Source organism: Somniosus microcephalus, chromosome 6 (genome assembly GCF_052327205.1).
Source record: "Somniosus microcephalus isolate GS21.2 chromosome 6, FLI_Smic_1.0, whole genome shotgun sequence".
In the NCBI taxonomy this organism is placed as follows: domain Eukaryota; kingdom Metazoa; phylum Chordata; class Chondrichthyes; order Squaliformes; family Somniosidae; genus Somniosus; species Somniosus microcephalus.
In genome coordinates, this window is record NC_140992.1 from 180,107,138 (window position 1) to 180,131,728 (window position 24,591).

The following is a 24,591-nucleotide window of genomic DNA, read 5'->3' on the forward strand; positions in this document are numbered from 1 at the left end:
ATGAAAAATTTAACAATTGCACGATTTGCCCCCTCGCATCTGCGACTGAGGGTCCAAGGAGGTGCATTGCGCAAGAGGTCATCGTCGTACGTATCCTCACACTGTTCCCTTTCGGGAACTGTATGAAGTGGTGGAAGGATTTATGGCCGTGATTAACGCTCATTCCGTGACCGTAACCATCTTTGAACCAGCCATTAGGGTGGTTAGTCCTATGGCGTGAGGGTTTTACGGGCTCCCACAACCCATCTGAGCGGGGGGGGGCCACCCACACCCACGGACACAAGTATCCCGCTGGATGTCCACCCAGAATTTATAGTTGGAGCTCCGACTCCACTTGCCGGGACTGTCTGGAGTGGGGTTCAAAACCCTACTCCTTCTGGCCCAGCGGCGGGGATGCTTACTGCTACGCAAAAGGCCCACTCCGCACAAAAGGTGACACCCATACGTTTCCTGCGCCTTTTCCCTCCCCGTGACTGGAGCCCTATGCTGCCACTTGAAAGACCAAGCTATCATCTGCCCTTTTTGCGGCGCCTTTGACTTCTCATTACCAATGATGAGCAGGCGCTGCGCCTCCACCTCCTTGAGGAGATTGCTGAGGTCATCATCAGTTCAATTGTGAGTTCTTTTAATGCCGTGAATTCTGCTCATTCCAGCCATTTCACGTTGCTAATCGGATTGGGCCTTTGGCATAGCGGTAGGATCCCCGCCGCTGGGCCAGATCAGGGTAGGGTTTCGAACCCCGCTCCAGACAGTCCCGGCAAGTGGAGTCGGAGCTCCGGCTCTAAATTCTGGGTTGACATCCAGTGGGATATTTGCATCCGTGGGTGTGGGTGGCCCCCCCTCCTTGTATAGCTTGTGGGAGCCCGTAAAACCCTCCCGCCATAGGACTAACCGCCCTAATGGCTGGTTCAAAGATGGTTACGGTCACGGAATGAGCATTAATCATAGCCATAAATCCTTCCACCACTTCATACAGTTCCCCAAAGGGAACAGTGTGAAGACACGTATGACGACGACATTGCTAAATAAATAAATGGAATTTTAAAAATTCTTTTAGGGCTTTTAAAAGTCTTTAAATTGCTTTAATTCTGTTTAAAACTACTTCAGATTCTTCAAAATAATGTAAACGTTTTTAAAAGTTTATAAAAGTTACCAAAAGCTTCAAAAAACTTCCAAAAACCTATTTAAACTGCTGCTTTGCATGTAAAAATGCTTAGCAGCTTGGCAGAAACATTGGGGGCGTGTCCTGTTAAACTGAGGCCTCAAGGGGCGTGTTTCAGTTGCACAGCGCGCTACAGGCTTCGCGCTGGCTGCACTCCTGGGCGGCGTGACGTCAGACGCTGCCCGGGAGTCAACATTTTAAAACAGCAATTCCAGGTGTCCCTGAAGCTCAACGGCCGGCGCGCCGGGTAAGTGCAGATCAGGGGCTTACACACGCGGCAAGCCCCCGACCCGAATTTCTGGGCCAATATTTCCCAATCTCTCACCATTTAAAAAATACTCTGCTTTTCTATTTTTCCTACCAAAGTGGATAACTTCACATTTCTCCACATTGGCCCAGAAATTCGGGTCGGGTGCTTCCCGCGGGTGCAAGCCCCCGACCTGCACTTACCTTGCTCGCCGGCCATTGTGCTGAGGGCCCCCGTGGAATTGCAATCCTGGGCCTCCTCCAACTGCCGGCGCGCAGTGCTTGCGTATCCCAGGGGCGCAGTTAGTTCGATGCGTCCCCTGGGATCACGTGGGCCATGGGGAGCCAATCGGAGCAGGGAATGCTTCATTCATAAGTTTGACAGGAAGGGCTGTCAAACTTATGAATACTATAAACCCCAAAAATCATTAAATCTTCAAATAAATTAAAAGAAAAATCACATTTTTAAAATAAACTATAAATTACACGAAATAACTATTTTAAACAATAATTTAAATTTTTGAAAAAAATAATTTTATTTTCTAACGGGGCTAAAAATAAACTTACCTTTCTTTAAAGTATTTAAAAATAATAAACCTGTGGAAAAAATGTTTTAATTTTAATTAATTCACCACTTACCTTGTAAAAAGCAGGCCTTGCGACTGCTTTTTAAATGTGTAACTTCTGGCGACTTACCTTCCTGGGAAAACCTGCAAAAAAAACGTAAGTTCGATGCGCACGCGCAGCCTCTCCTGCGCACGCATTCGAACTCTGAACCCCTCTTTCAGGGGAACGGAAGTGCCGGTTTCCCGCGCATGCGCAGTGCATGCAGGAAACCAGCACTTCCATTGGGCTTATGGGTGAGTACCCCGTGCGTACTCACCCGTGGAGACCCGAATTTCTGGGCCATTATATTCCATTTGCCATGTTCTCGCCCACTCACTTAGCCTGTCTATATTCCCTTGAAGCCTCCTTGCATCCTTCTCACAACTTACATTCCCACCCAGCTTTGTATCATCAGGAAATTTGGATATATTACATTTGGTCCCCTCATCTAGTACATTTAAATAGAGCAGAGATTGTCCTTAAAATTCCATGGGGGATTCATCCAGTCTGCCGTAACTCTGAGTACTTGAAATACCTGTGAATTTTGGCCTCTTTCCAGTTTCTTCAGGGTGTTCCATTGAAGACCCTCCTCCAGGTTTATTGGCGCACCCCTCTGTTTGCGTGCCCCACAGCCGTAGCAAGATGATAATGAGGTGAGAGGGCCAGGAAGCCCCTCCTGCCCCACTAACATTCTGACCTTTGACTTGCACCTACTGTAGTCGCAGGTCCTGTTACAGCAATCTTGGGAAACACCATAAATCCAGGCAGGGTCTACTTTCTGTTGTTGGGGTGGCGGGGGCGGAGGGGAAGGGGAAGGAGACCTGGTGCAATTAGGCTCCACCTCATTTCCTCCTTGCTGAGTTTTTTCCAGGCACAACAAAGAGGAAAATCTACAAAGTTTTTGTCATTCTTAAGTTAAGGATAGATTGTGCTGCCAATGTAAAATGGCAAATCTTCAATGACGTGTATATACAAGCGTTTGCACTTCACATGCATTCAAAGGGTATGTGAAACATGTGATCTGGTATATGTACCAGATGTGCAAGATTTGAATGAAAGTCCAGCCTTTTCATTAGAATATATGCATTTTAATTAAGAGCCAAAAAAGTGATCGAACAGCACTAGGCATACAGGTAAGTTCAGTGCTCCCAGCGTTGAGCTGTGCTTGAATGGAGCATGAGTCAGAGATAGGGTTACACCACTTCCTCCCTAACCTGTGCTCCCTGAGACTTAAACAATTTGCTTGTGAGCAAGGACCCAAAGATGAGAGTATGTGTTGAATGGAACAGTGAAGGTATTTACAATCTAAGAGACAATACAGCGTTGAGAATATACAAGATACGGAGAAGAAAATCGGGGTGGTGTAAAACGGGCTGCCGATTGGCTATGGGCACGTTTTACGCTCCTGGTGTTGACCAATTTCACCCCCAAAATCTTCAACATGAGGGTAGATTTTCAAGTTGCCACACGGGCGTAAAACTGGCATTACAGATTGACCGCACGTCATAGAAACTGCCCGCACATCACAGAGACACCACCACTGCACGTCATAGAAACTGCCGCACGTCACAGAGACCCCCGAACATCACAGAGACACCACCAGCCGAACATCACAGAGACCTCCGCACGTCATAGAAACTGCCCGCATGTCAGAGACCCCGCACATCACAGAGACCCTCTGAACATCACAGAGACCCCCACACATCATCGAGACAGCCCACACGCCACCGAGACACCCCTGAACATCACAGAGACCCCCCCACGAACGTCACTGAGACCCCGCACCCCCCGCACGTCACATAGACCGCACCCCCCGCAAATGTCACACAGACCCCCCCACCCCCCCACGAACGTCACACAGAACCCCCAACCCCCACGAATGTCACACAGCAGCCCCACCCCCACGAACATCACACAAACCCCCCCCACCCCCTGCACGTCACACAGACCCCCCACCCCCTGCACGTCACACAGACCCCCCACCCCCTGCACGTCACACAGACCCCCCCACCCCCTGCACGTCACACAGACCCCCCCACCCCCTGCACGTCACACAGACCCCCCCACCCCCTGCACGTCACACAGACCGCATCCTCCCCGAACGTCACACAGACCGCACCCTCCCCGAACGTCACACAGACCGCACCCTCCCCGAACGTCACTGTTGTGTATTTTGAATGTTGTATTTGAATTGTCCCACATAGCTTACCATAGTTGTGATGTGCAATGCACTATGGGAAATAGAGTGCATGAAGTAGAGAAGATTCTGGAAAGTCATGGCTGTTAACTGAACTCTGTCTCCTGCGTACTCTTTTAATTGTTATACAAGTGAGGTTATTAAACTCTTGAGATTTAACAAAAGTGGCGACAAGGACGTCTGAACTTACATGGCTCTGCTGTGTGGAAGATAGTTGGGTTTTACATGTTTAAAACTGTTATTTTTGCCGTGGACAGTTAATTAAAGTGAGGCTGGCTCGAGGATAAAGGAGCTTGAAATGGCGGGGAGACGAGACAATGTATAAGGTACTAACAACTTGAGGAAGGGGAGGAAAAACAGTGAGTAAATCGGGAAGGACATTTATTCAACTGTGAAACAATCTGTGAATTGAAGCACTTAACTGATCGTGATTTTAGTTGAGTTCAACATTGGAAGGATCCTTAGTGAATGATAATTAGGAGCCTGAGAGAAGGAAAATGGCTGGAATTATCGGTAACATTGGACCGTTTGATGAGAATGTCGAACAATGGAGCTCATACACAGAACGATTTGAATACTTCACACAAGCAAATGACATTGGAGGGAACAAAGTAGTACCTACATTGTTAAGTGTGATGGGACCAAAGACTTTCAATCTTTTGCGTACTTTAGTGCATCCAGATAAACCAGGGACTAAACAATATAGCGAAATTGTGGAGATACTAAAAGGGCATTTTTCACCCAAACCCCTAGTCATAGCTGAGAGGTTTAGGTTCCACAGGCGTAACCAGGAAGAAGGAGAAACAGTGACCATGTTTGTAGCGGCACTAAAAAGACTATCAGAGCACTGTGAGTTTAATGACGTGCTAAATGATACTATAAGAGACAGGCTAGTGTGTGGTATGAGAACTGAAGCCATACAGAAGAGACTATTAACGGAGAGTAATCTGACTCTACAAAAGGCCATTGAAATCAGTATTTCCATGGAATTGGCAGCTAAGGAAGCTCAACAGTTGGGTGCAACGGAAAAAGTGTACAAAGTAAGAACAGAGAGCCAAGGGCCATGCTTCCGTTGTGGCAAAACGGGGCATCTTGCGTCTGCATGCTGGTGTGTGGACATGGATTGCCACAGCGTTCGCAAGTTTCACCAATATTTGTATGAGAGACAGTTCACCCTACTAACAGATCACCGCCCTCTCACGACCATCTTCGGGCCACATACAGGGATTCCGTCACTTGCTGCGAGCAGAATGCAAAGGTGGGCGCTGCTGTTGTCTGCACACACATTTGACATTAGATATCATAAGTCTGACCTGCATGGCAATGCCGACGGTCTTTCCAGGTTGCCGCTGCCTGTCACCAAGCCTATGACGTGTAGCATGGACATCTGCTATTTTAGACAGGTAGAGAACGCGCCTGTTACTTCAACACAGGTCCGACGAAACACCAGAAACGACCCAGTGTTGTCTGCAGTGCTGGATATTATCGTCAGGGGCAAGCTTGACAGCGATGACCCAAACCTGAAACAATGGGCTAGTAATTCCTGTCCCAACGCGTGAGTACAGTCGGGGTACTCACACGTCTGGCCGGAGGAAATGACGATTTTCAGCATGCACAGCGCATGCGGGGAAAACCAGCATTTCCTGTCCTCTGAATGAAGGGGTTCAGAGGCAGAACGCGCGCGACTGCACAGGCAGCGCGTGCGCAGTAAAATTCCTTTTTTTTTCAAAGTTGCGCGCGTGTAAAGGCCTCCAGTCTTTACGCGTGGAAAAACAAGACGTAAGTATTTAGTTTTTCAGGTAAGTGGGCTTTTAGTACAATGTAGAATTTTTTTTTCCACAGGTTTGTTATTTTTAAAGAATTTACAGGATGGTAAGTTTAGTTTTAGACCCTACTTTTAAAAAATTTATTTTTTTCAAAAAATTGATAAATTGTTTAAAACATTTTTAAAAACTTATTTATAGTTATTATAATCAGTGGGATGTTTTTTAAAATGTTATTTAAAGTTAAAGTAGTGTTTTGGCAGCCCATACTTTTCATGAGTTTGACAGCTCTTACTGTCAAACTCATGAATGAGTTTCCCCTCCCCTGATTGGCTGCACAGTGCTCACCTGATCCCAGCCGGCACATCGCGCTAACTACGCCGCTGGATCAGGTAAGCACATCGCGCCGACAGCTGAACCGGGCCTGTGACAGGAAATGCAAGCAGGCCCGGGCTTCAGATGTCGGCGCGCAGGGTGAGTGCAGATCGGGGGCTTGCACGCGCGGCAAGCCCCCGATCTAATTTCAGGGCCCATATCTCTTAAGGAGAAATGAACTGTCGGTGCAGTCTGGATGTTTGCTGTGGGGGAGGAGAGTGGTTATTCCACCATTGCTACGAAAACCAGTGTTACAGCAACTACACTCCGGATACTGCGGAATGGTTCGTATGAAAGAAATAGCGAGGAGCTACTTCTGGTGGCCGGGTATGGATGGACAGATTGAGGACAAAGCTAAAACCTGTTCCTCATGTCAGAGAGTTCGTAATGTGCCACAGCTTGCACCTCTTCACCCCTGGGACTTTCCGGAGGAAGCATGGCACCACATTCATGTAGACTTTGCAGGTCCATTCGAGGAGAGAATGTTCCTGGTGGCTGTTGACGCGCACAGTAAGTGGCCAGAGGTTGTTATAATGAGGTCCACCGCCACTGAGAAGACCATCGAGAAGTTAGGTAAGGTGTTCAGCCGATTTGGATCTCCGATGCAACTTGTCTCAGACAATGGTCCACAGTGGGTGTCACAAGAAATGGCTACATTCCTGCAGGTGAATGGCATACAACATATAAGAGCTGCACCATACCACCCTGCGACCAATGGTCCAGCTGAGAGGTTTGTTCAGACCATGAAACACTCTTAAAGGCATCGCAAGGCCAGGGAACGCTTCATCAGCGCCTGAATAGTTTCCTGTTGAGTTACAGGAACACACCACATGCGACCACAAAAGCATCACCTGCCACTCTACTGCTCAAAAGAGAGCTACGAACCAACTTTGACCTGCTGAAACTGCCAAAGGTGAAAGACGTGGTACAGTATCAAGCAGGACAAGCAGATCAAACGACGTGAACAACGCTCCAAAGACAGAGGCCTAGAAATTCGGTGGGCTGCGCCACCAGTTAGCGCCTAAAGAGGGCACACAGTGGTTTTAGCGCCACTGGCCATGCCTCCCGTGATATTTAGCTGGGGCGCTAATGGCGGCGTTAGCCGGTTGCGCTGCGCCGCCACCGATGATGTCATCGGTGTGCGCAGCACCCCGCTACCGCCCCGATCGCGATATTTGTTTGCAACCGCCTCCGCTACTCTGGCCGCAAATCGCGCCCGGTTCACGGGGCCTACCTGTGGCGGTAGTGGCGCAAATTAAGGTGGAGGTGCGGGGCGGCCGTTTTTTTCGGCGGCCACCTGCCAGCACCTCTGTCCCCGGCCTCCTGATCTCCCCCCGCGGCAGTGCTGGCTGTTTTCCGAGAGCCCGGCACTTCTCCTCGGTGCCAGGCTCTTTTGCCGGCACTCGCGATCTCCGATCACACTGGTGCAGGCCCCTCCCCCTTAAGAATGGGTGGAAGGCCTGCAGTACCGCAGCGCGCCGTGCTGCAGCGTGTGGCGCTGCGGCACGTTGCGCTGCGATATTCAGTTTCAGCGCCCTAAGAGGGACGCGGAGCGCCTCGAGCCTTGCCCCGTGTCGCTCTTGGGGCGCTCAAGCTGAATTTCTGGCGGTCGCAACTGCTTTGATCGCTGCGCTAATTCCGGCGCCCAGGCGAGCTTGGCGTCCCATTTGGGCCTCCACCGAATTTCTCCCCCAGAGTCTTCAGTCCAGGTGAACATGTGTTGGCACGGAACTACAGTGGTGGACCTAAGTGGGTTCCTGCTACTGTCATTGCACAGACTGGTCCAGTATCCTACACTGTACAGACACCCGAGGACATTGTCTGGAAGAGACACACCGATCAGCTTCTACGAAGTGCAGCAACACCCACTGAACCACCAACAGCAGTTTATCTGCCATTGGGTGACGCTGTGGGTCATCCGCCTTCTACACCGAGAGGCTCACCTTCTGAGGAAGCAGCAGCTTCAGCCCCTATCTCATCAGCAAGGGAGACCTGTATACAGGCACCTCAGCCGCCTACACCTGTGTTGACGTCACCTGTGACAGACAATGAACTGGAGAGCCAAGTTGACCGCCGGTATCCTACCAGAGAGCGGCGGCCCCCTATACGTTTGAGCTTATAGTTCAGAGGCTTATCCTTTATCTGTGTTATTATTGTGTTTTAAAAAATTTTGAATTATTATTGTGTTTTTAAATTTTGTGGTTCTATTGGGACATCTAATGTAAGAGGGAAGGAGATGTTGTGTATTTTGAATGTTGTATTTGAATTGTCCCACATAGCTTACCGTAGTTGTGATGTGCAATGCACTATGGGAAACAGAGTGCATGAAGTAAAGATTCTGGAAAGTCATGGCTGTTAACTGAACTCTGTCTCCTGCGTACTCTTTTAATTGTTATACAAGCAAGGTTATTAAACTCTTGAGATTTAACAGTCACAGAGACCCCAGCCCCCACGAACGTCACAGAACCCCCCCAAACCCCGCACGTCACACAGACCGCAACCCCCCGGACGTCACAGAGACCGCACCCCCCACGAACATCACACAGACCCCCGCCCCGAACGTCACAGAGATCCCCGAATGTCACAGAGACCCCCGAACGTCGCAGAGACCCCCGAACGTCGCAGAGACCCCCGAACGTCGCAGAGACCCCGAACGTCGCAGAGACCCCGAACATCACAGAGACCCCGAACGTCACAGAGACCCCGAACGTCAGAGACCCCCGAATGTCAAAGAGACCCCGAACGTCACAGAGAGCCCGAATGTCACAGAGACCCCCGCCCCGAACGTCACAGAGACCCCAAACGTCAAAAAGACCCCGAACGTCAGAGACCCCGAACGTCAGAGACCCCCGAACGTCACAGAGACCCCCGAACGTCACAGAGACCCCCGAACGTCACACAGACCCCGAACGTCACAGAGACCCCCGAACGTCACAGAGACCCCCGAACGTCACAGAGACCCCCCGAACGTCACACAGACCCCGAACTTCACACAGACCCCGAACGTCACAGAGACCCCCGGACGTCACAGAGACCCTGAACTTCACAGAGACCCCCTGAACGTCACAGAGACCCCCGAACGTCACAGAGACCTCCGAACGTCAGAGGCCCCGAACGTCTAACAGACACCGAATGTCACAGAGACCCCGAACGTCAGAGACCCCGAATGTCAGAGACCCCGAACGTCAGAGACCCCCGAACGTCAGAGACCCCGAATGTCACACAGAGACTCCCGAACGTCAGAGACCCCAAACGTCACAGAGACCCCGAACGTCAGAGACCCCGAACGTCACAGAGACCCCCGAATGTCGTAGAGACCCCCGAACGTCACAGAGACACCGAACGTCACAGAGACCCCCGAACGTCACAGAGACCCCCGAACGTCACAGAGACCCCCGAACGTCACACAGACCCCGAACGTCACACAGACCCCGAACGTCACACAGGCCCCGAACGTCACACAGGCCCCGAACGTCACACAGACCCCCGAATGTCACAGAGACCCCCGAATGTCACAGAGACCCCGAACGTCACGGAGACCCCGAATGTCCCACAGACCCCCGAACGTCAGAGACCCCGAACGTCACAGAGACCCCGAAAGTCACAGAGACACCGAATGTCATAGGCCCCGAATGTCACAGAGACCCCCGAACGTCACACAGACCCCGAACGTCACAGAGACCCCTGCCCCGAACGTCAGAGATCCCGAACGTCAGAGACCCCCGAACGTCACAGTGACCCCCGAATGTCACAGAGACCCCCGCCCCGAATGTCACAGAGACCCCGAACGTCACGGAGACCCCGAATGTCATACAGACCCCCGAACGTCACACAGACCCCGAACGTCACAGAGACCCCCGAACGTCAGAGACCCCGAACGTCACAGAGACCCCAGAACATCACACAGACCCCCGAACGTCACAGAGACCCCCGAACATCACAGAGACCCCGAACGTCACAGAGACACCGAATGTCACAGGCCCCGAACGTCACAGAGACCCCCGAACGTCACACAGAACCCGAGCGTCACAGAGACCCCTGCCCCGAACGTCACAGAGATCCCGAACGTCAGAGACCCCGAACGTCACAGAGACCCTGAACATTACACAGACCCTGAACGTCAGAGACCCCCGAACGTCACAGAGACCACCGAATGTCACAGAGACCCCCACCCGAATGTAACTGAGACCCCGAACGTCACAGAGACACCGAACGTCAGAGACCCCCGAATGTCACAGAGACCCCGAACGTCAGAGACCCCGAACGTCACTAAGACCCCCGAATGTCACAGAGACCCCCGCCCGAATGTAACTGAGACCCCGAACGTCACAGAGACACCAAACGTCAGAGACCCCCGAATGTCACAGAGACCCTGAACGTCACAGAGACCCCGAACGTCAGAGACCCCAAACGTCACGGAGACCCCGAATGTCATACAGACCCCCGAACGTCACAGAGACCCCCGAACGTCACAGAGACCCCGAACGTCACACAGACCCCGAACGTCACAGAGACCCCCGATAGTCACAGAGACCCCCGAACGTCACAGAGACCCCCGAACGTCACAGAGACACCCGAACGTCACAGAGACACCAAATGTCAGAGACCCCCGAATGTCACAGAGACCCCTGAACGTCAGAGACCCCGAACGTCACAGAGACCCTGAACGTCACAGAGACCCCCGAACGTCACAGAGACCCCCGAACGTCACACAGACCCCTGAACGTCACAGAGACCTCCGAACGTCACAGAGACCCCCGAACATCAGAGACCCCGAACGTCACACAGGCCCCGAACGTCGTAGAGACCCCCGAACGTCACACAGACCCTGAACGTCACAGAGACCCCGAACGTCACACAGGCCCCGAACGTCACACAGACCCCGAACGTCACACAGACCCCGAACGTCACAGAGACCCCGAACGTCACAGAGACCCCGAACGTCACACAGACCCCGAACGTCACACAGACCCTGAACGTCACAGAGACCCCGAACGTCACACAGAACCCGAACGTCACAGAGACCCCGAACGTCACACAGACCCTGAACGTCACAGAGACCCCCGAACGTCACAGAGACCCCCGAACGTCACACAGACCCCGAACGTCACAGAGACCCTGAACGTCGCAGAGACCCCCGAACGTCACACAGACCCTGAACGTCAGAGACCCTGAACGTCACAGAGACCCCCGAATGTAACAGAGACCCTGAACGTCACAGAGACCCCGAACGTCACACAGACCCCCGAACATCACAGAGACCCCGAACATCAGAGACTCCCGAACGTCACAGAGACCCCTGCCCCGAACGTCACAGAGATCCCGAACGTCAGAGACCCCCGAATGTCACAGAGACCCTGAACATCACACAGGCCCCGAATGTCAGAGACCCCCGAACGTCACAGAGACCCCCGAATCTCAGAGAGACCCCCGCCCCGAATGTAACTGAGACCCCGAACGTCACAGAGACACCAAGCGTCAGAGACACCCGAATGTCACAGAGACCCCTGAACGTCACAGAGACCCCTGAACGTCACAGAAACCCCCAAATCTCACAGAGACCCCTGCCCCGAACGTCACAGAGACCCCCGAAAGTCACAGAGACCCCAAACGTCACAGAGACACCGAACGTCAGAGACCCCCGAACGTCACGGAGACCCCAAATGTCATACAGACCCCTGAACGTCACAGAGACCCCCAAATGTCACACAGACCCCGAACGTCACAGAGACCCCCGAGCGTCAGAGGCCCCGAAAGTCACAGAGACCCCCAAATGTCACAGAGACCCCCAAACGTCACAGAGGCCCCTGCCCCGAACGTCACAGAGACCCCCGAATGTCACAGAGACCCCGAACGTCAGAGACACCGAACGTCAGAGACCCCCGAATGTCACAGAGACCCCGAACGTCACAGAGACACCGAACGTCAGAGACCCCCGAACGTCACAGAGACTCCGAACGTCACAGAGACCCCGAACGTCACAGAGACCCCGAATGTCACAGAGACCCCGAACGTCAGAGACCCCCGAACGTAACAGAGCCCCCCACCCCCCCGAACGTCATAGAGAACGCCCGATTTTCATTTCCATTACTTTCAATTGAAATGTAAATTAAGTGTTTTCTTTAACGGGTAGCTGATCACTAATACCAGTTTCATGCCTGGATGGCAAGTTGAAAATATACCCCCATCTAATCACTGTGACTTGAGTTAGGAATCCATTATCCATCAGGATGCAACACACTTGCCTTTAGTAAGGTAAGCTAGCGATTTGCTTCAAAGGGCACATGAACATTAATTCTGACTCAACATTTTGTCTCTTTTAACTCAATTTCCTCTAATGGTTTTACTGAAACATTTATCTTTCGTGAATTATACAATCTCTGACCCTTTTATATTGATACGCTCCGCGTTTCAATTTGTATTTCTCTGCTAAAATGCCGCAGATACAGAGACTGAAGGATATTCTCCGGGAATTATAAAGTCGTCGTTCAATTGAGGGTTCTGAAATGGTAAGTCTGTGTATCAAGTGGTTTATGGAAATCAGTGATCTACATATTAATTGAGGGCAACAATGGATGGGCAATAAATGCCGGCCTTGCCAGCAACACCCACATCCCGAGAATTAAAAAATAGATGCTAATTTGTTATTTTTATCTGTAATTTATGGAGATATCTTGGACATATATTATCCCCTGCTGATCCTGGAGGCACCATGGTGCGTGGTTCCATAAACACCACCCTTGACCAAGTGGCCACTCTTCCTCTGGTCTGAGTTAAGTGACAGCAAAAAGGGTATGGGTGTGCCCAATAGGAGAGGGGGGAATCGGGCTTGGCTGTAACGCACTCCTCAAAAGCCAGCCAACACACACTGCTTTGGGTCTTGTGCAAAGAATGGCCACTTGGGGAAGGGCTGCTGGTGCCCATGGAACCATGTAGCAGCACCTTCAGGAAGGGAGTGGAGTAACATTGGGGGGAAAAAAATATTTGCTGTGGTTTTGGGTGTTACACAGGGACAGCAGCAATTCAGCCTTTCAAGACATAAATTGACCATTGCCAGTGGGATATCTATTCCTGCTCTGTCCGTTTGATGGCCTCCTGGGATGGGGCCCTGCAGCCTTAGGCTGAGAGGTCAGCTGGGAAATACCGGACTACAGTTCAGTTTTTGCCAATGTGGCCTTGTGGGCCGCTGGGGAGGCTAAAGTGTAGCCCAACGTACAATCTCTGAAGAATCCCTTGCGACTGCCACGTGACCCGTTCGCCTTCCTTAGACCGGCAGCAGGTGATCTGGGGAACAGCAAGCGATAATGGTGCCAGGGAGGTGAGGAAGCATCAGGTATTTGAATGGAATCTCAGGATTTCTTGGTCTGCAGTAAGGTACATCAATACACCTCATTACCAGGGCACCTCCTATTCACCTTCTGAACGGTTGCTTTTTCTTTTATTACAGCTGCATTTACATAGACTAACACGCTTGACTTGACATTCTAAGTGTTCTAACCATTCAATAGAAAGAAGGACTTGCATTTATATAGTGCCTTTCTCAGGACATCCCAAAGCACTTACAGCCAAGGAAGTACATTTTTGAAGCATAGTCACTGTTGCAATGTAGAAAATGTAGCAGCCACATTTTGCACACTGCAAGGTCCCACAGACAGCAATGTGAAAATGATCAGACAGTCTGTTTTTAGTGATGTTGGTTGAGGGATAAATATTGGCCAGGACTCCAGGAGAACCTCCCCTGCTCTTCTTCAAAATAGTGTCGTGGGATCTTTTACGTCCACCTGAGGGGGCAGATGCGGCCTTGGTTTAATGTCTCATCTGAAAGGCGGCACCTCCGACAGTGCAGCACTCCATCAGCACTGCACTGGAGTGTCAGCCTAGATTTTGTGCTCAAGTCCCTGGAGTGTGATCAGAACCCACAACCTTCTGACTCAGAGGCGAGTGTGCTACCCACTGAGCCGTGCACTTCAGCCTCTCCACTTTCCCCAGCTGCCCACAGGGCCACAGTGGATGAAGGACATTGTGCAATTTCAGAGGGCACCAGGCAGCCCTTGCCGATGAGGACAGTCTCCAAGTGTGTGGCCTAGATCTTCTAACTGGCCCCAGCGGCATTTGTTGCATTAAGCTGCTGCGATGGTTCCAGAGAGGCTCAGCAACGAACAACAACAGCTTGTTGTTATATAGCGCCTTTAACGTAGAGAAACGTCCCAAGGTGCTCCACAGGAGTGTTACTAAACAAAATTTGACACCGAGTCATATAAGGAATTATTAGGGTAGGTGACCAAAAGCTTGGTCAAAGAGGTAGGTTTTAAGGAGTTAGAGAGACAGAGAGATTTAGGGAGGGAATTCCAGAGCTTTGGGCCTTGGCAGCTGAAGGCACGGCTGCCAATGGTGGAGCAATTAAAATTGGGGATGCGCAAGAGGCCAGAGCATCAAAGTTCAGATTTTTCAAGCAAAATTAAAGTTGTTCTGAAAGTGCATCAGCACCACGACAGTAATAGCTTTTTAAAAAAATGCATAGTAAAGAAAATATAGCTCGCTATTCAAGTCATTTGCTTGTGTTTTGATCTGCTGCGTTGCAACTCCAGCACAACCTGACATCGTCAAACTGCTCTTTAACTACAGATTACTCTTGCATGAGAGCAAATTGTTCAAGAGGGAAGATTGCAGAAGCAATTTACCCCCTCTGAACCAAATTATGCGTCAGAAACAGCAACACTGGAAAAACAAAATTCTCCTTGTAGTAATTTTGGTTAACAGCGGGCGCACTGCTGGAAGTCCCCACCTGGTTCCATGGAGAAATTGACTGCTTTTTTAAACCTTCAAAGGGTTGGTCTGTATAACAGTTTTGCTGTAAACAGCCAAGCAGCTAAACAAAGGAGAGCGTGCAGTTGCTGCAGGAAATCACCTGAGTGGGTGGGATTTTGGGACACAGGCGGACTCTGGTGTGAATAGCAGCAAGAGGAGGAGAGAGGGAGGGTTCAGGAGCAGAACCCGCCCCCAACCCCCCCCCCCCGCCTCTGCCTGAGGGCCCACCCTGGCTTCAAGAGTCAGCAACTTGATGCTGCCGATTCATTGGGGGTAGACTGTGTACACGAAAATCGGGCAGATTCTCTCGTGACTGTAATGATCAGTAACATGTCATTCTAGAATGGTACACTAGGTGGAGCTGTATGTTTTCGTAGTGGGCTACCCACAAGGCAGTAGTCAAGATGGATGCCTGTACACTAGTCCACATAGCTGAATAAATGACTAGCTCAAGCTAGCTGTTCATAATGAAAACGTCTATTTATTTATGAACATAACATGGTACCAGGAGTGGTAATATCTGCTGAATATTGTGAAACGTGACATGGAGAATTTGAAGCCACCGGAGGGTTTGAAACTCATAGGGAATGTCGACTGCAATTGGCGGACTTTCAAACAACAATTCAAACTCTACATTGCTGCCATTGGGTTCGGTACGAAGCCAGACACAAGGAAAATAGCGTTACTGCTCACGGTTGCAGGCCCGCAGGCGATAGAGGCATTTAATACATTTGTATTTGATCAAGAGGAGGACAGAGAAAAAATGGACATGTGCTAAAGAAGTTTGATACACATTGTTCTCCCAAAAAGAACGAGACCTATGAGAGGTACGTGTTCCGTTCACGGACACAGCAGCAAAATGATACTTTTGATAGCTTTGTGACCGATCTGAAACTGAAAGCACAGACATGTAATTTCTCTGAACTGAAATCATCCATGATTCGTGACCAGATTGTGTTTGGTATTCATGATAAAAAGGTCAGGGAACGTTTGTTGAGAGAAACCGAACTAACATTGGAGGATGCTGTAAAAACATGCCATGCCAGTGAGCTAGCTCAACAGCATGCAAAGACTTTCAGTGAAATTAATAATAATGCGACTGTAATGAGTGACTGTGCTGCTGTCGGTACTGTGTCCTACAAGGGGAAGAAACAGGGGCAGAACAGAAATGCAAAGCAATCGGAGGATGGAATTTTTAATTGTAAACGCTGTGGTTACCAGCACCAGTCAAGACAATGCCCAGCGTTTGGGAAAATGTGCACAAAATGTAATTGGAAAGAATCACTTTGCCAAACAATGCTTTTCAAAAGTAAAAACAAAGAAAGGGCAACAAGTCAATGTGATTGAGGACACTGATTTAAGTGAGACATTTTTCGTAGGAATGGTGTCATGTGACAATATAGAAAAGGATACAGAAAATGTACAGCCCTCAGGAATGGACAATGCTGAACATAAAGTTAATGCAGTAAAAGAGGACAAATGGATGATGCCACTGCAGGTAAATGGAGCATTAGTTACATTGAAACTAGACACTGGGGCAAAAGCAAACTTAATCAGTATGAGTGACATTAAAAATATGAAAGAAAAGCCCAAAATACAGAAAAAGTCAGTACTACTGAAAAACTATAATGGACAGAAAATAAATAGCTTAGGTGTATGCACACTTAAAGTGACAGTCAAAGACAAAGTGCATCATCTCATGTTTTCTGTTGTGGCTGAAGGACTTGATTCACTACTAGGTGACAAAGCATGTGAGGACTTAGAACTGGCCAAGAGTGTCTACCATATAAACTGTGCCATAAGCAGGCCAGATGACTCAATGGATTCTGTAGTGAGTAATTTCCAGGATGTGTTCAAAGGATTTGGAGTTCTACCATTCACTTACAAGATCTAGCTAAAGGAGGATGCTCAGCCAGTGGTACATGCTCCACGGAGAGTTCCAGCACCCCTGCGTGATCGGCTCAAGAAAGAACTGGACAGAATGACCACACTAGGAGTCATCAGGAAAGTCGAAGAGCCAACAGACTGGGTTAACTCCATGGTATGTGTAAAGAAAAAGAACAATGATCTAAGAGTATGCATGGGTCCAAAGGACTTAAATGCAAACATAAAACGTGAACACTACCAGATTCCCAAGTGAGAAGAAATCACCAGTGAAATGTCAGGTGCCAGACACTTCACAAAGCTCGATGCCTCACAAGGATTTTGGCAACTAAAACTGGATGAAGAGAGCACCAAATACTGTACCTTCAACACACCATTTGGCAGGTATTGTTTCCTCAGAATGCCTTTTGGGATAACATCTGTATCTGAAATCTTTCATAGAGCGATGGAACACATAATTGAAGGTCTGAAAGGAGTTTGGGTCTATGTTGATGATATCATCATCTGGGGCGCCACACTGAAAGAACACAATGAGAGACTGACTAAAGTGCTACAGAGCATACGCTGGAATGGACTGAAGCTCAACAAAGCCAAGTGTCAGTTTGGCGTCCAGGAAGTCACTTTCCGAGGAGATAATCTATCTGGTAAAGGAATAGAGCCAGATATGGAAAAAGTAAACGCCATACTCAAAATGCCCTGACCCACTGACAAAAAAGGAGTGCTATGCATCATGGGGATGATAAACTTCATTGGAAAGTTCATTCCTATCTTGTCAGCCAAGACAGCCTGTCTGCGGGACCTGCTACATAAAACAAATGAGTTCGCATGGACAGAAAGACATGAACAAGAGTGGATGAACCTCAAAACAGTGCTGACAACCACACCTGTGCTCACCTTCTTTGACCCAACAAAGAGAATCAAAGTGTCAACGGATGCATCAAAAGATGGCCTAGGCGCGCGCGGTCTTGCTACAAGCAGAGGGTGAAGATTGGAAGCCTGTTGCCTATGCCTCCAGGTCTATGACTGATTCAGAGTGTCGATACGCCCAGATTGAAAAGGAATGTCTGGGCTTGGTAGTTGGACTAGAAAAGTTCCATGGCTACATATATGGACTTCCCACCTTCACAGTTGAGACAGACCACTGCCCACTGGTTGCCATCATAAAAAAAAACCTGAATGAGGTGTCTCCAAGGATTCAACGACTCATGAAGCTGCAAAGATATGACTTTGATCTGATCTACACACCAGGCAAACACATAGGCCCCGATTTTCGGCTTGTGTGGGAAACGGTCGGGTTTCCCTCAATTGGCCAATTAATTCCCAGCATGTGGGAAGCCTTGCTAATTGTCCAATTCGAGTCAGAAATCCCCACAGTATGATGTCATCATTCGTGGTGCTTTCAAGTTCCACAGCAAGCACTGTATCCTCTGAAGGCTTCCAAATGAACTATACAGGATGGCAGAGGAGCCTGCAGCAGCAGTGGCCAGTGCCAGACCCCGAGCTGCCTTCAAAATCGACGAGGCTTCACTGCAGGCATTACTGGATGGGGTTAGGGCCCACAGGGAGGTCCTCTTCCCTAGGTCAGGGAGGAAGATGCCTCCCACTGAGACCAATGCTGCATGGATGCAGGTGTCAGCAGATGCCAACTCGCTGGGAGTCACCAGAAGAACCTTGGCATTACATCTCTACCTCCTTCCTTTACTCCCCCACAGTACCATCCAGAGCCCCCGTCCTCACTGTGGAGGAGGAAGAGGCTGTGCAGCCAGACTCCTCAGAGGAAGCTCCAACCTCTGAGGGCACAGTGTCAGCAGAAGTAAGCGCACCCAGCACCAGCGCAGACACTCACACCTCGGGGTGACCTACGGGACATAGAGTAGTGTTGTCACCTGGTGTTTCACAGCTCACAAGTGAGCCTCAGCAGATTCTGGAGACAGGGACAGCAGTGGAGAGTCCTCGTCGGAGGGCGCAGGACACTGCCAGTTCAGCTCAGCTGCGCTGCATGTCGACCCTCTGCCTCTGGGTCCATCCGCAAGAGAAGAGGTGATGGATCTCCATGCACAGATGCAGGAGTCTCTGGCAGGTTTTGTCTCCAGGGTCGCTGCGAGTGTGGAGCGAATGGAGGAGTCCATAGCGACCATGAGCAGAGCCTTTGTGGAGTCATTGGCGCATGAACGCATCACCATGGAAAGGATGGCAACCTCCATGGAGGAGATAACTCGCCAGGGTACGGAAAACATGGTGAGTGCACATAAGAGAATGACATCTCTTGAGGAGCGTTGGCCATCTGCTGAACAGAGAAACCAGATCCTCATGGAAGTCCTTCTGAGTAGGACAGCCAGTGCAGATATGGGTCCCCATGGCCCCCTAAAGCGCAGCAAGGTGCTCTCAAGCCACTTCCAAGCGCTGGCCCCTTCTGGCCTGTGCAGCTTCAGGTGAGTGAGCAGCAGCCTGGTGCTCCTGCTGCTCATCATGCTGTTCCTGGTTCTGCTGCTGCCGCCTCTGCTGCTGGAGATCCTCTAATGGCAAGAAGGGAAGGAAAAAATGGTGTCCCATGCTTCTCGTAGATGCCTCCGCTGAGGAAGCGCTGAGTGAGGGTGGCGAGAGGGGCTTCCCAGGAGATCGCATTGGAGAAGTGTGTGAGGCTCCAACCTTCCACAGCTGTGCCCAAGCCTTGAAGAAGTAGCCCCAAACCTGCAACAACAAGGTCCTTCACCATACAAGTGCTGTCCCTTTAAATCGCAGCTTTCCCTGACCTGCAGCTGACAGCAAGCAAGCCGGCAGCTTCATGCCAGGTCTCAGCAGCGGGGTTCCCCGCAGGCGGGTTTCACGTGGGGAAAGCCCCAAAGTCGCAACGGCCCCGGAAAATCGACTTCAACAAGCTGATTATTGGTAATTAGTGTGCTGACAACCAGTCCCGCCAGTGGCGGCCGGGATTGAAGCGGGGCGCGGGGAAACGGCGGTCCGAAAATCGGACGGGGCGGGGAATCAGGCGGGGGGGTCCCGACCCACTTTTTCGACGATTTTCGGCCCCTGGCCGCCTGAAAAGCCGCCCGACGGCGGCCAGAAAATTGACCCCATAGTGTTAGCAGATGCACTATCCCGAGCACCCACAATGAGTCATGTGAGCTCTACTGAGGAAGACGTGGATGTTCATGTGAGTATGGTCACTGCTGCGCTGCCCGTGTCAGACACAAAATCAAAGCAAATAGCAGAAGAAACAGTAAAAGCTACAGTGTTACAAACAGTAATAGAGAACATTCATCATGGTTGGCCAAAAGGTTCCTGTCCAAAGTACTATCACATCAGGTCAGAGTTGAGTGTCGCAAGTGGACTATTACTAAAACAGAACAGAATAGTCATTCCACAGGCTCTATGTCGAGACATGCTCAAAAGGATTCATGAGGGACACCTCGGAATTGAAAAATGCAAAAGGAGAGCAAGAGACACTGTTTATTGGCCTGGCATAAATAAGGACATTGAGAACATGATAGGCATATGTGAGACATGTCAGAAACACCAAAAGAAACAAGCAAAGGAACCAATGATAGTAGCTGACTTACCAACAGCACCATAGCAAAAGGTTGGTATGGACCTCTTTCATTTGAATGGTAAAGACTATCTAATAGTGATTGACTACTATTCTAACTATCCTGAGATGGCACTGCTCTCAAGCACATCAGCAAGCAGTGTCATAATGCATGTTAAATCCATCTTCGCCAGACATGGAATTCCCAGGATTGCCGTTAGCGACAATGGTCCGTGCTTCAACTGTAAGGAGTGGCAACAGTTTGCAGCACATTATGACTTTCAACACATCACATCCAGTCCTCTGTATGCTCAGTCGAATGGTAAGGCAGAGAAAGGTGTTCAAGTTCTCAAACAGCTACTGAAGAAAGCAACAGAAAGCAAGTCTGATCCTTATCTCGCCCTGCTGAGCTACCGAGCCTCCCCTTTAGACTGTGGTTCTTCACCTACTGAACTCCTAATGGGTCGCAAGTTGCGCACCACGCTACCCTGCTGTGCAAAAGAAAAGCAGAGTAAGGAACTAAGACAGAGACTTCAACTGTTAAAGCTGAAACAGAAATCACACTATGACAAGTCATCCAAAGCTCTGAAACCATTGACAAGGGATGATGTTGTCAGGATTGAGGATCCAAATGCATGGAACAGGAAAGCTACAGTTCTTGAGGAAGTAGGACCAAGGTCATACACTGTTAGAACTGAGGAAGGACAGATTCTCAGGAGGAACCGTCGTTCCCTCCTGAAAACACAAGAAACTATCCAAGAGCAAATCGATGACAATGCCGCAACTGAATCTTGTCACTCACCACCAGAACAATCTAACACAAACACACATACAGGCTCTCATGCAAACACATCAGACTTACCTGTGCTGAGAAGATCCACACGTGAAGTAAAAAAGCCTGATAGACTTAATCTTTGAGTACAAAGAAAACTATAATAAAAGAATGAAAAGCTTAGAGTTCATAAAGTAAAGCTTTGAAAATGTGTTGACTATTGTGAAGATGTTTATGTCGTTATGATTGATTGATATTGATTGATATTGATTTTGTTTAACCTCTAAGGAAGGAGGATGTAATGATCAGTAACATGTCATTCTAGAATGGTACACTAGGTGGAGCTGTATGTTTTAGTAGTGGGCTACCCACAAGGCAGTAGTCAAGATGGATGCCTGTACACTAGTCCACATGGCTGAATAAATGACTAGCTCAAGCTAGCTGTTCATAATGAAAACGTCTATTTATTTATGAACATAACAGTGACCAGCTGGCCCACCATTCCAGTTTTACACCCAGGTGACAAGGTGAAAATCTGCCCCATCAGGCTCCACGCCTTAGGAATAAAGAGCCACTGCTGTTTGACCTCGTCACTTCAAACTGATGCTGGGGAACATGCATTTGCGAAGGTGCGGAAAGTTATTATTGTTTATTATTTGAGAGTGTCTGAGAAGAAAACAAACCTCACTTTTATAACCCTCCCCACTACAACAAACTACAACACGTGGTGGCCTTTGTGGTATTTAAGGGAAAATCTCAGAAGAAGATTCTTTTTTTTTTTAAATGGGAGAAAACCAATTGAAGCACACAAAAAAGATTCAAGTTTGGATGCAATCTCCCCACCTGCCTTAGTTATTCGATCTGTGTACTCAACCTACAGTAAACAAGGCTGAACTGAGAATAAATATGTAAAAGATTAAACTATCAGTAGTTGAGTGTAAATAATGATCTTCTGGACTGTGTTCGATTACTTGAGGGGGTCGGGGAGGAACTATCCAAAGTATTTTTCCCCTTATTGGCCCTGGGTTGGTGGGCTGGGGTTGTAGGAGGTGTCTATAGCCATGATGCTCCGGTCTTCATGAGTGTGAGGCAGACTTGGTGGATCAGCTGCTCTTTTCCTGCCCCTCAGTTTCATATATAAACGTGAATAGCAACATGCTTACCCAGGAGGACTGGAGGTGGCTATTGGGGGAAGGGCAGCCGATCGGCTCAGTGTGTTGGAGCACTGCTCTCCTGGGGGTACAAGATGGTGCAGTGGGTGAACGTTCTAGCCTTCCATGGGTTTCAGTCCAGCACTGACTGTTACAATACAAGTCTCCTCTGTCTGTTGGCGAGTCTGGGCCATCTTGATCCATAGAATCATAGAAATTTGCGGCACAGAAGGAGGCCATTCGGCCCATCGTGTCTGTGCCAGTGGTGGCGCCCGCAGCAGGACAATCCAGACCCACAGACTGGCCCATAACTCAGCACAAGCTGACACTATAAATTAGCAACCCCCAAGTCAGAAAGGTCATAAGGAGAGTGGCGGGTGAGGGAAATGGAAATCTCACTCTGACTCAACAGGGAGCACTGTTCTTAGATTTGTGTTAAAGCATTTAACTTGTGCTTTATACCAGGTCTGGGAGTGTGTGAGGCTGACAATGGTTACCCCAAGTGGAAGAATGTCTCTGAGATGTGGATACTGAACAAGGGGTGCCCATTTTCACCATTAGAGGGATTCATTGCAAAGGAACACTCCAACATGGGCTCGAAGAGATACTGCAGCAGATTAGTGTTAGATTGAGCCATATGTCCAAGTATTCAAATTGGACAGATGACTAATATACCACAAGGTATCACTGACATGATAAAATACCATATCCTACCACATTTACAAAACACATACTGAAACATCTAAAGGTAGATCACTCTTACTGCACTAACATCTTCTCCCCTGACTCTTCAGGTATATTTTCCTCTGGTCACTAATCATGGCGTACAAACATAAAACAGGGAAACCTGACCAGAGCAGAACAGACTCAGATGAATCCAATATTGGACTTCAGAAAATTGCACGCTAATCTGAATTGACAATTTTATCAATCCTAGATTTAACAGTGTAGCAAGTAGAAAGCTGCAAGCATACAGTCAGTATACGTTAAGGGAATGACCTGTTTTATCACACAATTTTACTTCTGAAAGAATTGACAAGTGAAGCGGGTACTTTCTGTGTGGTGCAGTAATGGGGATTCATCATGTCGGGGTTTGATCCTGGGATCTTCTGGTGCTGCGGTTCAATCAAACGCGCTGCTGACTGCAGTCACGCTGCCTTTGGGGAGCTGTTGGTGGGGAGAGGGCCATTCATTCAAGGGTGGGGAGGGAGGCAGGTGGCAAGATGAGAGCCAGGCGTTGACAGATTAACAGCAGCAGGTTGAGCGCAGAGCTTGCAGAGGAGGGGAAAACAGAGGCGGTGACCACCAACTGTGCTGCCTCTTAGTGCGGGGATTGGTGGGTGGGTGCCAGAGAGGTCAGAGGGAAGGTCATTTCCAGGTAGGCCCTGGAGCCCAATTATAAAGGAACGGTGATAGCAGCTTCTGAGCAGGCTGAAAGCCACACCCCTCCTGGGTTGCAGGTTGTAGGTTTTAACACTGCTAGATGATTGTCCAGTGTATAAACGAGCTGTTCATATTATTTTTAAACCTGTTAAGACAGTAATGAGCAGCCATAGCCAGCGAGCTAACAAAGGACACAATGAGTGTGGGTTGGAAATGGTACGCATGCATGAATTTCTATTCACGTAGCGTATAGGTCTATTGACTTAACAGGGATCCAGCAAAGTGGAACGAGCTGTGCACACAGCACACACTTGCTTCCTCCAACCTCTCCAGAGACCAGCAGTGGCCAACACAGTTAGAGGGGTAAAGTGGGCAAAATCAGAGTCATAACGGCACAGAAGGAGGCCATTCGGCCCATCGAGTCTGTGCCGGCTCTCGGTAGAGCAATCCAGTCAGTCCCATTCCTCCGCTCTATCCCCGTAGCCCTGCAAGTTTATTTCCCTCAAGTGCCTATCCAGTCTCCCCTTGAAAACATTGAGTGTCTCCTCTTCCACCACTTCCGTCGGCAGTGAATTCCAGGTCATCACCACTCGCTGTGTAAAAAAGTTTTTCCCCCCTGTATCGCGTGCCCAAAACCTTAAATCTGTGTCCCCTAGTCCTTGTACCATCAACTAGTGGGAACAGCCTTTCCCCGTCTAGCCTATCCAAACCCGTCATA

The 24,591-nt window shown here is 49.4% G+C and overlaps 2 protein-coding genes across 2 annotated transcripts in view; one reads left to right on the forward strand and one right to left on the reverse strand.

Moving 5' to 3' along the window:
- LOC147116230 (RNA-binding Raly-like protein) overlaps window positions 1-24,591 on the reverse strand; it is a 1,022,237-nt gene that overhangs the window by 984,218 nt on the left and 13,428 nt on the right. The window contains exon 2 of the mRNA XM_085991011.1: window positions 21,430-21,497. The gene's annotated coding sequence lies outside the window, so the exon portion shown is untranslated. The remainder of the gene's footprint in view (window positions 1-21,429; window positions 21,498-24,591) is intronic.
- The window catches only part of LOC147116231 (uncharacterized), a 55,759-nt gene continuing 43,009 nt past the window's right edge, over window positions 11,842-24,591 (forward strand). Inside the window, exons 1-2 of the mRNA XM_085992024.1 lie at window positions 11,842-12,379; window positions 21,823-21,968. Of these exons, the coding sequence (XP_085848150.1) occupies window positions 11,842-12,379; window positions 21,823-21,968 (684 nt within the window). The remainder of the gene's footprint in view (window positions 12,380-21,822; window positions 21,969-24,591) is intronic.